Source organism: Gossypium hirsutum, chromosome D02 (genome assembly GCF_007990345.1).
Source record: "Gossypium hirsutum isolate 1008001.06 chromosome D02, Gossypium_hirsutum_v2.1, whole genome shotgun sequence".
In the NCBI taxonomy this organism is placed as follows: domain Eukaryota; kingdom Viridiplantae; phylum Streptophyta; class Magnoliopsida; order Malvales; family Malvaceae; genus Gossypium; species Gossypium hirsutum.
In genome coordinates this window covers 23446240-23461622 of record NC_053438.1, presented here as the reverse complement: position 1 = coordinate 23461622, position 15383 = coordinate 23446240, and the positions used below count along the sequence as shown (strand labels likewise).

The window sequence follows — 15383 nt, the reverse complement described above, 5'->3', positions numbered from 1 at the left end:
CACTTGTGCAGGGTGACTAAAATTCGATTCGATTCGAAAAAAAAAATTTGAATTTCGAATTATTTAAATTGAATTAATCAAGTTAATCGAATCAACTTAAATTTATTTTTAAATTTCGAGTTCAAATTTTATTTCTTTTCAAACCCCAATTTTTTTGAATTTATTTTACTATTTATATTATTGAATTAAATTTCAAATATTTTACTTTTTATATTATTGAATTGTTTAATCATGTTGAAATTTTATCAATTTTTGTTAAAATTGAATTATTAATGATGACATAAAATTATTCGTGTTAAAATTTTTTGTTGGAATCAATTTTACATTTTATTTTTAAAATAACTTTTAGTAAAAAAATTATTTTTTACATTTAATTTCAAGATACATGGTAACAAAAATCGGAAGATAATTGAAGTAATTAAGCAAGCAAAGAATCCAACCCGTATATAAAAGATTAATAAATAAGCATGAAAGTTAATAACAAATTTGATTATGGTTGGTGGCAGCAGCTACAATGATTCGGGCTCAAAGTCATTTTTTAAATTCAATTTGAACAAATATATTCGATTTGATTCGAATTCTATCTTATTAAATTATTAATTTTGTTGTATTAAAAAAAGTTTTGTTTATGTTTAGTTAGACATGAACTTTTTTAATTGTTATAATCAGTAGCAGTGGGGCAATTTAAAAAGAAAATTTTAATTTATATAATTGGTGAATACCTTATAAAAATTTTAAAAATTTATTATTTTGTCTATCACTAAAACCCCCCAAAACCTTTAATTCTATATTTTATTTCAACATTAATCATTTTTTCTCAAATTTTTCTTATTTTCTTGTACATTTTATAATTTTGATAATAAGATTTCCTTAATTTGATAATTTTATTGATCAATATCTAAAAAATTAGGATTGTGGTTTTTGTTGTGAAGAATTGAGATTTTTTATGCAAGATTCATTTTTTATCATTGAATGATTTTGAGATGTATAAGATTCCTAATATCTTGATTGAGTAATAATTCTTAGAAATTGATTAATACAAATACTTGGAAAAATTAGGATTAATTGTCTTTATAGTCATGGATTTCTTTTAGCATTTTTATTTAGAAAATATTGTTGATAGTGTCATTATTGTGAACCTTGTGTATGTTTTCATATTGTATTTGACATATTGCATTCTCGTGACAATCAAAAATACTTAATTGATTTAATTCAAAAAAAAAAAGTCTAGAGAGTTAAGTTCAGTTTTGAAAACTTTCTGGTTGGTCCAAGATTAAAAATTAAAAACACATATTATCATCCAAATGATACAAACAATCTCATGATGACATATTTGCAAAGACGACCTTATTAACTTCACAATCACAATTTTTTCAAAAAAAAAGAAAAGAAATTGTGAGTTAATATTATACATTCACAGTTTAAATTTTTTGGCTCAAAACAATTTAATCTTTAATACATATACATTCTATTAATTTAACTCTCCCTATTTATAAAATTTATCTATTTGATACTCAAAATACTTCATCAAACAGATGTTGGTTGCATTGATCAATAGTTTGGCTTTGGCGTCCATTGTCATTCTTTCCCGCCCTTTAATTTTATAAAAAAAATTCATTTAAATCTTCCTTAATATTTTTTTTTATCTTTTTTAGCCTTTAAACTTATATTATTTGTCGAATTATTCTATAATGGATGAAAGCTAACGTTTGTTAACTTTACTTATGTGACATACGTGTGGATTGCCACATGAGTGCCACATCAGCAATTAATAAATTTTAAAAAAAATCAAAAGTCAACAAAGTTAACATACGTTAATTTTTTCATTTATTTTGGATGATTTGACAAACAATGCAAGCTTTAAACGAATAACTAAAATGACATCTTTTTAAACACCCTATTCTCCTATCACTATTTTCCTTTTTTAAGTATATAGAAAATATTTTAGGCATATATTACTGTCCAAAAAAAAAAAGTTTGATGTAAGGGTAACTTAAAAATTACACAAATAAATTTTCTGAAATTCTTAAATATTCTTCTTTGCTGTTGGTCATAAATTCATAATTGTAGTTTTAAGAGCAGTACCCATATTTCCCTATTACAGAAAATTGTGAAACTGGGTATCTTTTTTTAACTCTTTATAGATTTTTGTTTTCTTTGGAAATATTTAAGAATTATTAAATGTTTTTATCATTTTCTCTTGGATTGCTGATTTGAAATAAAATTAATTTTAGGGGAGATGAATACTCAACCCAATAGATTATAATTTGAGTTTTTTTTAAGTTGATGTCGGATTAATTTATAACATAATTTAAGAGAGAGCTTAAATAATAGAATAAATTAAAAATTAATTGTTAAAAATTTAATTATTTTTATATATTACATGTAATAATTAACTAACCAATCTTAATAATTTATGGATAAATTATATTAGTAATCACTCAATTATTAGTAAATTTCTTTTTTGATTACTCAAGTATGAAAAGTTACAAAATGTACACTAAACTATATAATTTTTTTTGTTTATAGCTAGCCAACGTTGGTAGCTTTTAAAATTGACATAATAGCAACTTTAACTCTCAACATTTATAAATTATGCCAATTTAATTTTGATTCTAAAAAAATCTAACCCTCAACATTTACACATTATGTAATTTGGGGGTTTTTTTATATTTTGTTTTTCTTTGTGATATTGTGGGTTAATTTTATAAGATCGAGAAAAGATGAAAATTATTATTTTGGATTTTTTGGTGCTTTCATTTTTTTTATATCTTTAATCGGATTTAACTGATAAATTTGTATTTTAGTTTTTTTAGTGAAAGGGTCACAAAAAGAATTGAAAAACTAAAAAAAGACCGAATTATACAATGTGTAAATGTTAAGGATTAGATTTTTTAGAATTAAGACTAAATTGACACAATGCGCAAATGCTGAGAGTTAACTGCTATTATGGCAATTTTAAAAGCTGTCATCGTTGATGACCAAAAAAAAACAAAATTTATAGTTGAGTGACCGTTTTGTAACTTTTCATAGTTTGCTGACCAAAAAAATTTACTAATAGTTCAGTGACCAAAAAAGAAATATATTAATAGTTGGGTGATTAATAATGTAACTTACCCATAATTTATTAATGTAACTTACTTGAATTTTTTTTATTTTTTAAATATTTTAATGTTTTATTTAATTGAATTGGATGGACTGATTGAATTGGCAAACTAATGGCCCAACCGGTTCGACCATCAATCTGGTTCTGAACCTTGGTCAAAATATTTCATACTCACATATGCTAATAGTTGGGTAATGAAATTTTGGTTTGATAGCATCTAACTTCACCAAAATATATTATATCATACAATATTTAGCAAACAATTTTCAACTTTTCAATGTCCAAACTACCATAATGTACTGTATTTAAGAAATTGGAGATAAACTTTTTAAAATAATAATTTATCAATAAAAAGGAGAAGGTCCCACAATTATCATTTTATTTTTGGAATATTGAGAATATTTTATTCAACATTAAAATAATCCTAACCATATAATGATTATTCTCATTATTCAACGACTGGTGTGATTTCATGTGTTCATTATAATTTTAGGAGTTTAAATGATTTTTTTATAATTTACAGGTTTTTATAAAATTTTTAATATATTTTATAAATTTTATAAATAATTTATTAGATTTTTATATTTTTACAATATTTATAAGTTTTTATGATCTGGTTAATAATTTTTATAAGTTTATATCAAATTTAATATTTAATAACATTTATAATATTTAATTTTTTTTATATTTTTATGATTTTTTATAAGTTTTAAAGAATTTTTATACGTTTTTATAAAATTTTAAATATTTTAAATATGCTTTATTAATTTTATAATTTTTATAATTTATTAGATTTTTATATATTTTTTCTAATATTTTTAAGTTTTTATCATTTTTAATAATTTTTATAATTTTATATCAATTTTAATATTTTTAATATTTAATACTTTTTATACTTTTTTATTTTTAATTTTTTAATATTTTATAAGAAAATATTAAATTAAACAAAAAAAAACTATTATATGTCACCATCTGATTAGTCATGTCATCTGATTAATTCGTGAATTTACTTTAATGGTAATCAACCATAAATTTCGTTAACAGAAGGGATTAATCGATTATTTTAATTAACAGTAAGGATTCAATTGGATGTGAATTTAATACAAAAGCCTAACTGATTTTTTTTGCATTTTCTTAAAAGGTTTTTTTTTTTTACATATAAGCCTTTAATAAGCATTGAGATATGAAAGGGAAAATTTTATTTGGTATAACTTGAATCAAAAGCTTCTGCTGTGTTGTGAAAAATTTGAAGATGTTCAAATCTTTTGCAGATTTTAAATTGAATTGCATAATTTTAATATCTTCGACATGGCATTACCATCATCCTCCTCCTTGGTCCATCTATTCCTGTCTTGAGTGTGTGAAAAAACCATGACAATCACTTCTTTAAATCCCCCAAATCATTATAATCCCTGTTCTTTGTTTGCCACAACTTAGTAGCATATTTTTTATCTTGTGAAAACCTATAATGACATCAAATAAGCCAAAATATACAAGAGATTTAACTCTTCCATCAACAGGGAAAACTTGAAATCCTGTATGGTATTTGATCTGTTGCAAATCAACTACTGTATGGGTACATAATAGAAGAAAAATATGTTTCAATCACTCAAGCCATCCATCTCTATCCTCTGATGTCTTTAACTAAATGACAAAAGAACTACTAAATGAAGCAAATATTGTTCAATATATTCCCACTTGGATTAAAATTACAATATAATTTTTCAGACCCTTGCATTAATAGCATAAAGGTAGTCAGAAGGAAACATACCTTCAAACTAACTGCTGTGTGTAGAAGTAGAACATCCCAACTTTCAATTTCCAATCATCAGGTTCACCGTGGTAAACCATGTTTCGAGGTGATCCTATTCATATTCCTTCTTCAGCTAGCTTCAGCCACAATTAAATATTTAAAATAGACCAGTGCATGTGTGGTCCTAATGCAATGATCAATAAATCTCAAATTTGCACCACAAAATTTGGTCCCTTTTAAACTAATCCAAGCTTCAAGTAGCTCTAAATAGATAATGGAAGAAGCATCCTTCTTTTCTTTTTCCTGGCCAACTTTACTTGCTTTGTGATTTTCATGCAGAGAAGCAATAGCATTGTGATGCATACTAGGATAAAGGCAAGCTGCATATGCCCAAAATACAAAGAAACAGCTGAAAAAACCAGGAAAGCTAAAATGACAAGTTCCCATATCACAAAGACCATAACATCCACCCTGCACCCAGAAAACAGAAAGGACAGCACAACTATTAGAATTGGTCTATTGCTGAGACAGAAAATAGATAGCAAAATGAAGACAAAATTAGTGGATCCAAATAAAAATACCGGCATTCTAGATGTCACGTTCTCTAATCTATTTTCCCCAATAAAAAGTTGGAATCTCCTATGTCATGTAATTTATCTAAATCATAACCTTACAGACATGTCAGTCAAAACTTGTTGGAACTAGGCCAAAGTACAAACATATCAAAGCTTTACATTTTTCAACTTCTGGAACTTAGACTTCTCAATCTGAACTAGCACATGAATGGAAAGGAATCCTAGGCTAAGTGCAATAATCTGGGCATCTGGCCACACCAAACAATCTGTAAATCACCAGAGCATTCTGCTCTTATACAGTTAATGTACACACCAACCATCCAATTCACGGATTCAGTGTATGGAATATGGAAAACCATATGCGGAAAAGCAAGGGCAAGCAGGATAATAGCAGTATAATCAATTAAGCTTAAATTTTTGGTACACAGCATTAACCAAAAGACCTACTCATCTGAACCACAAATTTCCAGAAATCAACTACATGAAACGCCCTCAGAAGGAATCTATCAAAACCTACCCCCAACCCTGCGGCAAGCTTCTTTCAGCAGTTAAGTATCTATTTGAGATGAATATTAAACATTCTTTTATATTTCCTTTTTAAGGTGTAATGCTCATCATAAGGACTCAATAGCAGTTTATGAAAGTCCAGAGTCAGTTTCGCTTTCTTTGACCACCTAAAGTTTCATCTACATTTTGAAAACGATAATGCAATGAATTGAGAATCTTTCAAGATTTTTTTTCCCCGTTCTAACATCTAAATACATGTATCAATAAATTGAGAAAATGAAATCCATAAAGAAACCAAACCTAATTACCCTATAAAAAAACCTAGCTTATCTTGGTAAATCTGTAACGTTTCGATCAAAGCTCAAACGAAAAACATTTCACAACCAGCAAGTTAAGCACGAAGATGTTGTTTTCAACCTTACATTGGAAAAACAAAATGCGGAGGAAGAAAATCATGGAATATACCTGTAAGATGGTAGATTAGACGTGGATGAGAAAAACGAAACGGAAGCCCAATCGTGCTTAGATCGAAGCTGATACTCTCTCAATTGCTCTGCTAAATTCGATCGCGTTATCATGGTTTCCCTTCTCCTTTCTCTGCCTTCCAAATTATGATTTGTGTTTGGCTTTGAATCTCAGAAAAAATTTTAAAACAGAAGGATTTGCAGAGCAAGATATGAATTGGAGGTAGAAGAAAGGGAAGGGAGAGAGTATGAATATTCGATTCAATTACGCATTGGTCCGTTGCGTGGCGTTGATTACACCTCTCCTAACTTTCCCTCATTATTTGCCATTCTTTTTCATCTCATTAAGTCAGCAGAAATGAAATTACATTTTCACCAAATTTTACGGATGCGTTTTGAAAACCAATTATTAAATGCAACACATTTATCGTGCTGTTTAATTCTTCCTTAAAATCCTTATCACATCGGTATATACGTGGTATTATAGATTTAAAACACAACATATATATATTTAAATATATATACATATTAGTCGATTGAGTTTTAATTTGATTAACATCGGTATTGTTGTAAATGCAAGAAAACATGAGTTTAAGTGTGTGAAAACACATTATCCTCATATTCAATGGTTGGAGAGGGATTATGGATAGTTATTTAAAATTAATTAATTATAATAACACCAAGTGTAACTTAAGCACCTAATTATACTTTCCAACGCGGTTAATTACACGCAGTTAGCCAGGCCCTCTGGCAATCCCTACTTCGCCAAGCCCACTGGCGATCATAGTTTGCCAAATCCACTGGCAAACACCAGCTTGCCAGACCTGCTGGCATACACCTACTCGCCAGACCTAATGTGATAGAGGGTTGCGCGCGGACCAAGATCGAGTCGTCAAGTCACGGGAAACTCCTACGAAAGCTCTAAACAATCAGATCTGAAACGAAACAGAAAATTAAAATATTAGAACTTTGAATTTCTAGATCTGAAATAAAATCCCCAAATCAGCAAATAGTCAAATTTAGAATAGAAATAAGTGATAATAAGGGTTCTTGAAACCCTAAAGGAGATTGCGATTCTGCCCAATTGAACACCGAGATAGTTTTCCCCAAATTTCGGTAATATAATTTCACCCAAAAGAGTATGGATGAATCGGCAAGAACCCTAGAAATTGGGGATTTTTGGCTGATTTTTAAGATAGAAAAAAGGCTGGAAACACAATAAGAACAGCAAATAAATTAGATAAAGATTCAGCACAAGCAGAAATAAAGAAAGAATTGATAGCAAAAAATTAAAAGATAAGTCCTGAGAAGCCTTGAAATCCCGAAAGATCTCACAACTCCCTTCAAACGGCTCTAATCTCCCCTCCAAAGAATATCAATGGCAAGAAGAAGGTTGAACATGGCTCCCACAATCAAAAGATTGTTAAAACAACTTCTAAAGAAAATCCAAGAGAGAATTCTTGGAGAAAAAACTCAAAGAGAATTCTGAACTTAAACAAATCTGAAATTTTTTATATATCTGAGAAGTTCTTTACAAGGTGGTCAGCCATGCCTTTAAATAGGCCTTATAACTAGTCCTAATCTAATTAGAAAACTAAAATAAAAAAAAACTCCTAATTATTTTAATATGGAAATTCGGCCAAGGGTCTTTATTTGGGACTTTTGGACTGAATATTTACATAAAAATTTAAACTAAGTAAAAATAAATAAATAAAATAAAACTTTACAACTTGGGCCACTTTGACAATTTGGCCTAATTTTTGACTAAGTATGGGTGGATTTCTTGATTGGGCCCATCACATTCTTGAGCTTGGGTTGGGCCTTTTGACTCGTATCATTCTCCTCTTCCTCAAAAAGATTCGTCCTCGAATCTGAAAAATCAAATGGACTCGACTTTCCGCGATCGAACAGGACTAATGGCAATTGAGTCCACTGAAAAGAATAGCCATGAAATAGTAAATAGCAACGCAAACAAGCTTGTAGTCCAATCATAAGCATAACAAAACAGATATAACGCATGCGAATGGACAGACTCAGATTACCATGCATTAATCAACGGACTATATATTCACTCACGCATGCATCATAAAAATTATCAAAAAAATAATTTTTTTTATCAACCATCAAAATAGATAGATCATCAATAAGCAAGATGAGACAGTCAAGCATGTTTCGATCTAAATCAACACGATCTTTGTCACTATCGGAAGAGTACAGAAGTGTTTCAAAAATTTCAAGCATCGTACCTTTATAAGCAGAAGAATAAGGGTCGATTTTACCTCTTCCAGTAACCTTCGCTCATCGGGGGCATAGTGTAGTCGAAGCTTCGTTGTTGAGTTGACCTTTGTCAAATGGAACTCAAACTTCATGTACAACCACATAAACTGTTTAAGGCACGAATATAAATTGAAAACAAATTTGGCAAATTTCGTTACCTTATTTACCAAAACAGGTTTGCACAAATTCGGGAGTTTTACACAAGGCAAATCAAGAGAATAACAACTCACGCTTCCTTTCGTAATGACTTTATCAACCACAATCGAAGAATAACAATTAATTGGATCAAAATAAGGGGATCTTTTAAGAACTAAGTCACCAAAAGTTTTATCAATAATTTTCAAATCTGCACGAGACTTGGTTGCTAAAATTTCTTTACTTCGCTTACCTTCGGGCTCATGTAGTTTGATTTCATCTTTGCCTATGTTGATCGTATGAAAGCGTCTTTCATTTGAGAGGTATTGAAGTTGAAAGTTATCTTTCGGTTTTTCAGGAACCTGAAAAGTAGCAACACAAGAAAAATTCATATCTTGGTTAGTGGAAACATTCCTCACTACCCTTTCCTCGTCTTTTTCTTTTGTTTCTTTTCCTAATTCAATTTCTCTTCTTTCTTAAATTTCTTTTTCACTCTCAATCTCTTTTTGCTATTTTTCATTCTCTTTTTCTTTTTCCTCACTTGTTTTAACAGAATTTTTCAGTTTGATTTGGTCCTCATGGACTTGTTCTGGAGTGAGCGGCACTAAGGTGATTTTCCTTCCTTGATGCTTGAAAGAATACCTATTAGTACGACCATCGTGAGTGACCTTAAAAATAGCATTATCTATAAGAAATATCGAGTTAAACTTCTATTTTCAAGAATTAAATATCGAGTTAAGTTGTGACACCAACACAACAAGTAATATTATCTATAAGAAATTCTATGACACACGTATGCGTGTGGTAACCATGAAATTGAGACACAGATATATGTTTAAAAATAGCATACAATGCACAATGAAACATATGATTTTAAGCTATGGTTTTAAGCTAATTAATCACAATAACACATGAAAATAACAACTTAAATACATTAGATTAACAATACTAAATGCATTACAATTATTTATCATAGTGTTGTCATTAATTGTGAGTTAGTGTTGAGTTGACTTATGACACCAACTCAATTAACAACATTATTAATAAACTAGAAATCTTATCACACGCGTAGCGTGTGGAAACCATAGATATAAAACACAAATATGTATTTAAAAATAACATACAATAAACAATGGAACTATGATTTGAAACTAATTAATCACAAAAACACAATGAATTAACAACATAAATACATCACATTAGCAATACTAAATGCACTACAATTATTTATCATTGCATTGTCATCAATTGCGAGTTAGTTTCAAGTTGACTTGTGACACCAACTCGATTAACAACATTACTAATATAAAAATTCCATTACACGCATATACGTGTGAAAACCACATCTTTAGGACACAAGTGTGTGTTTAAAAAATAGCATATAATAAATAATGAAACGTAAGATTTGAAACTAATAATAATAACAACACATATGCAATATTTACGAAATTTGGTCTAATGAACCCTCTATCCAAAAGCTCTTAAAGTTGAACCTTAAGTTCCCTAAGCTCTTTAGGTGTCATACGATAGGGAGCAATGGACTCTGGTGCAGTTCCAATTGACAAGTCAATCCCAAATTCAACCTCACAATCAGGAGGTAACGTAGGTAGTTCCTTCTGGAAAAACATTTGGAAACTCCTTCACAATTCAAATATTGTCTACAACTGTACCACTTGTACATGTTGGAAAAACGGGTTTGGAAAATGGAGCAGAAAATAAATTTAAGGAAATACTAGAGTTTTAAAAAATTTTCCAAAACAAGATCTTGGTTGTGATATCTAAAGTAATAAACACTTAATCAAAATTGTACCTTTTCGATTTGTCTAGGATGAGCGCTTCGACCGAGTTGCCTTCTCCACTATCCTTAAGCTCATGTCTACCGAGTGTGGGCTCACTTCGAATTAGAGAAAATTTTACAAAAATTATCAGTGGGGTAATTTTGCAATTTCTCTAAACTTTTGGGTCAAGTTGTAAATCAGAAAAATATCTCTAGAAATTCTTTGGAATAATCTCTTTAAAGAATTTTCTCTCTACAACTTTCTTTTGTATTCAAGTGTGTGTAATAATGACCCAAGGCTCTCTTTATATAGGGAAAGTTTAGAGAGTTCAACTATAATTAAACTTAATTACTTTAATATTAAACTAATATAATATTTATCTTGATAAATATTAGATTAAATTTAATATTAAATCTTATTAAAATAATAAAATGTTTATCTACAAGATAAATATTAAATTTAGTTTAATATTAAGATAATCACATTAATATTAAATTAATAAAATACTATTAAGATAAGTATTAAATTAAATTTAATATTATTTTTGGAATAATTAATCTAAAATCAAATTATCTGGTAGAATTCCAGTAGGAGTGTAACTCTTCCACTACTCAACCACTAATGACCAACCGTCGCCGGCCACTAGGACGTCGTCGTCGCAGCCACCGGCATCGTCGTGTCCGATGATGAATGTGCGACACCCTTATGACACCCCGAGCCGGTTCGACTGCTGCCGATTCGGTCCGGGTCAATGATGACCCAACTGATCCGGTCTAGCCACTGGTTGGGCCGTCGGCTCGGTTTCATATACCGGGCTTGGTTTGACTAGTTTTTGGGTCTTGGTCTCGGTTTTGGGCTCCTAGGCCCAATTTTCAAGTTCAATTACCCATTGGGCCAATTATCTGACTTGAAAATTAACTTCCAAAAATATCATATTAATTTTAATTAATTTGATTAATTTAATTTTACTTGATCAAAATTAATTTTTTCAAAAACCACTTAGATTTTCCAAATTAATTTTTCAAGAAATTTTTAATCAAATTCTCTAGTTGAACAATTCTTACGACCACCTAGTTTACTTCCACATCGAATAAATTGACTTAATTAAATTATTTCCAAAGTCCTAAAATTTTCTTCTAATTTAAATGCAATCCGATCAAGCTTTTGTTGAGCTAGCGGAGGGACCAATCAGACATATACAATTAGGCTCTAATGATTGCAATTATGTTCAAAAGCATTGTTCTGATAATTCGCAAGTACTTAATCATGGATTCAATCCACAAGAAGTACCATGATTGAAAACTCCTTATTGTATACTCTTTATGAAAGCAATTCATCCAATTACATTGTCCAATGACCTCGTCATGTGTGTGTTACCCTCATATGATATCCTTGATTCTTTTGAGTTAAATCTATTCACTCAATACAATCATATTTTATCTTATTGTCAGTATTGTGTCTTCTTAATGATTAATATGATCACTATCAACAAATGACTATGATAAATTGATTGTTCGAGAATAAGAAACCCGTAGCCACGTTCCATATTTATCAATCTACACAATACCAACGAGAAGATATCATTAACTCTTTAATTGAGTTATGAATTCTACTATTGCTAGTAAAGCCATGTCATACACAAGTCATGTACCCAACATACTGGCTATGGGCTCGATCATCTTTAGAGCATAAACCTCCACTTATGTCAAAGCACATAAGTTGCATACGCATGGTCAGTGACTAACTCAGGATTTAGGCAAATCACACCATGAACATCACAAGTGAATTAATCCATAAAAGAATTCAGAATTAATTTATCTTGGGTCTAGTCCAATGTATCATTCTACCAATGAATACATCTATGTCTCTACTCATGGATTCAACTGCTCCGATAGCCAAGATTAGTCATCTCTCTAATTGGAATTATAAACAACATAATAATCCTTCTTAGTATTTGAATCAAATGCTCACTTTGATTCTTTTACGGGATTACGAACTCATTTAGGTTATCTACTGAAGTAAGTTGCCTTTTTTGTAATGTAAATGTTATTTACAATGTCACTTATCTTTGGTTTGAAATTTTGACAATCAATGAACTAATATTTGCTTGTCACAATTTCACTATGCATGCAAAATATAAAAGACATAAATACAAAAGACATAATAGTGAAATGAGAAATTAACTTTATTTATTTATTCATCGTTCAAAAAAATAGAAAATAGTTACATGTTTACTACAATATGAGCATATTTCCCAATAGTGCAAACATCCAAAACATAGGCCAGGTATGCCTCACACCTTTTTCGAACCAATTTTTCTGCTACCATAGCGGAGATCACATTAGCCAAGTAATCTCTACGCTCACCAACCATCACAATCTCTTTTCCATCACCTATCTTCAGAGTCACTCTCTTAACAACACAATTTACACTGACTTGGTGTTCAACCAATTAATCCATCCCTAGAATTAAGTCAAATTCTCCAAAGGGCAACTCCATCAGGTCTGTTGGAAATACTTCACCTTGAACCACCAACAAACATCTCCTATATATTTTATTTACAATCACAAATTGTAATAATGGACTGACTACAATTACATCACTAACAATTTCTTCTACCTTGATTCCCGGTTTATCAGCAATCTTACAAGCAACATAGAATGGGTAAAACCAATATCAATCAAGGAAAAGTACTATATAGAATTAACTGCAAAAGTATTTGTGATGACATCAGCTGTGCCTCGGTCCTCTTTGCACCTAGCAGCATAAACCAAAGCCAGCTGCCTAACCTCAGTCTTATTCGTACCTTAACCCGGTACTCACTAACCCTATCCATTATTACCAGCCTTAATCTAACCTCGACCTCTCAAAGGTAATTTTTCAGTTCTCCGATTCTAATTCTGATTCTGAGTTGGAGCTTGCATCTGATCACCCCGATGAGGACATTCCTTAATACAATGCTTAGTAGACCCACACCTCAGACAACCACCCATCTTCCTCTAACACTTACCGGATGTTGCTTACTACAGCATGCACAATTAGGAATCCTACCTCTGGTACCCGTTTTTGCATTATTCTGTTCTAGTCTGCCTTCTCTATCCCATTTCATGGAACGAGAAATTGAGCCAGTAAGACCAGAACCTCTTTTAACTGGAACCTTATTTTTATCCTACTTTTCGCGCTCTAGGCACTTAATCTCCTCCACAATCTTGGTCTTCTTGACCAAAGACTCAAAAACCCTCTCTTGATGTAGTGCTACCTAAATCTTCAGGTCATACCTTAGCCCACCCTCAAACTTCAGGCTCTTATCTTGCTCAGTAGCAACCATGCCCTGTGCATACCTGCTAAGCCTTAAAAACTTGGCCTCGTTCTCAGCCACAGTCATATCTCATTGCTTAAGCTCAATGAATCAAACCTGTAGGCCTCCACATATCTCGTGCCCACATGCTTCTTTTGGAAAATACCTTGGAAGTACTCCCAAGTCAGACGCTCAGCCTGAGTACCTCTCGTAATGGACTGACACCATTGATAGGCTTCTTCTCTTAATAATGAAATTGTACCCTTCAACTTCTGCTCTGGGATACAGTCCATATCATTCAAAATCCTTTTTGTAGCCTTCATCCAATAATTAGATGCAATCGGGGTCATTCCGGCAACACCCCTAAACAATTTGGCTCCGTTAGACAGAAGTCTCTCAGTCATAGACCATCTATTTCCAAATCCAATTTAGGCTCCAACAACCATCTATAGAACCCTCAGTATCGCTTGGGATATTGCGTCATCCTTAGCCTTCTAATTTCTGCCACCAGGGGTAGGTGCATCCTCAGTGTGCTTGACTCTAGGGTTAGGTGTAAGTACTTGAGATCCAAAAGATTTAGCCAGATCCGCATGACATTGCGCCTCACAATTACCCATACTTCGAGTATTCATTTTGATTTCCCAAGTCCAAAGTTTTATGTTTCTATCTACAATTTCAGAAGTACAAACAATAGTTATTTTTTGAGTGTTTTTAGTTTAAAGTTTACAGTTTTATGTCTATAGTTTCAAAAATAGTTGTTATAGTGTTTGTCTACAGCTTAAAAAGCATCAGTTACTAAGTAGGATCGGCATTGAAGTCTCAAATTTTATTTTTGACCAAATATTGTTTAAAAAAATTTTAGCATTGTTCCCAATAATCCCTTTTTAAAACATGCATGCAGACTGTAACAGCCCGATTTCGACTCTAATCGGACATAGTGATTTCGGGACCACAAGTTCGAGTCAGAAAAATATTTTAATATTATTTTGTGTGTTTATTATGTGTGAATTTAATTGTGTGAAATTTTCGTGTTTTAATTTTGTCATTTGAGTGATCGATTAAAGAAAAAGGACTTAATCGCGTAAAATGAAAAATTGGCTAGTTATTGTGTAAAGTGTTAATTTGCTAATGTCTTATTAATATGGAGTTCTTAATAGGTAAAAAGCCCATTATTATGTGAGTGGGTGATAATGGTAAAAAATGACCTTATATTATAAGGTTTATATATTTTGTAATAAAGGTTAATATAGTAAACTAATAATTAAATTAACATATGATATAATAAATCAAATTGAAGCCATTATTTTCATTCTTCATTGCCGAAACTTAGAAAAGAAAATAGGGTTTAAAAGCTTTGAGATATTCTATCATTATCAAGCTTAATTCAAGGTATGTTTTATTTCGGTTTTTAATAATTTTTATGTTTTTGAGATCGTTGCTAAGTTATCTTCAAAGCCCATGTCTTAATTTTTGAATTTGATAATGATTTT

The 15383-nt window shown here is 30.7% G+C and overlaps 1 protein-coding gene across 1 annotated transcript; it reads right to left on the bottom strand.

Moving 5' to 3' along the window:
- Positions 1–4621: 4621 nt before the first annotated feature.
- Positions 4622–6792, bottom strand: LOC107910694 (uncharacterized). Its single transcript, XM_016838654.2, has 2 exons — positions 6407–6792; positions 4622–5330 (listed from the first exon to the last, which is right to left on the bottom strand). Exons 1-2 carry the CDS (start codon positions 6517–6519, stop codon positions 5123–5125), a joined length of 321 nt encoding a protein of 106 aa, XP_016694143.1. The 5' UTR covers positions 6520–6792; the 3' UTR covers positions 4622–5122.
- Positions 6793–15383: the final 8591 nt, after the last annotated feature.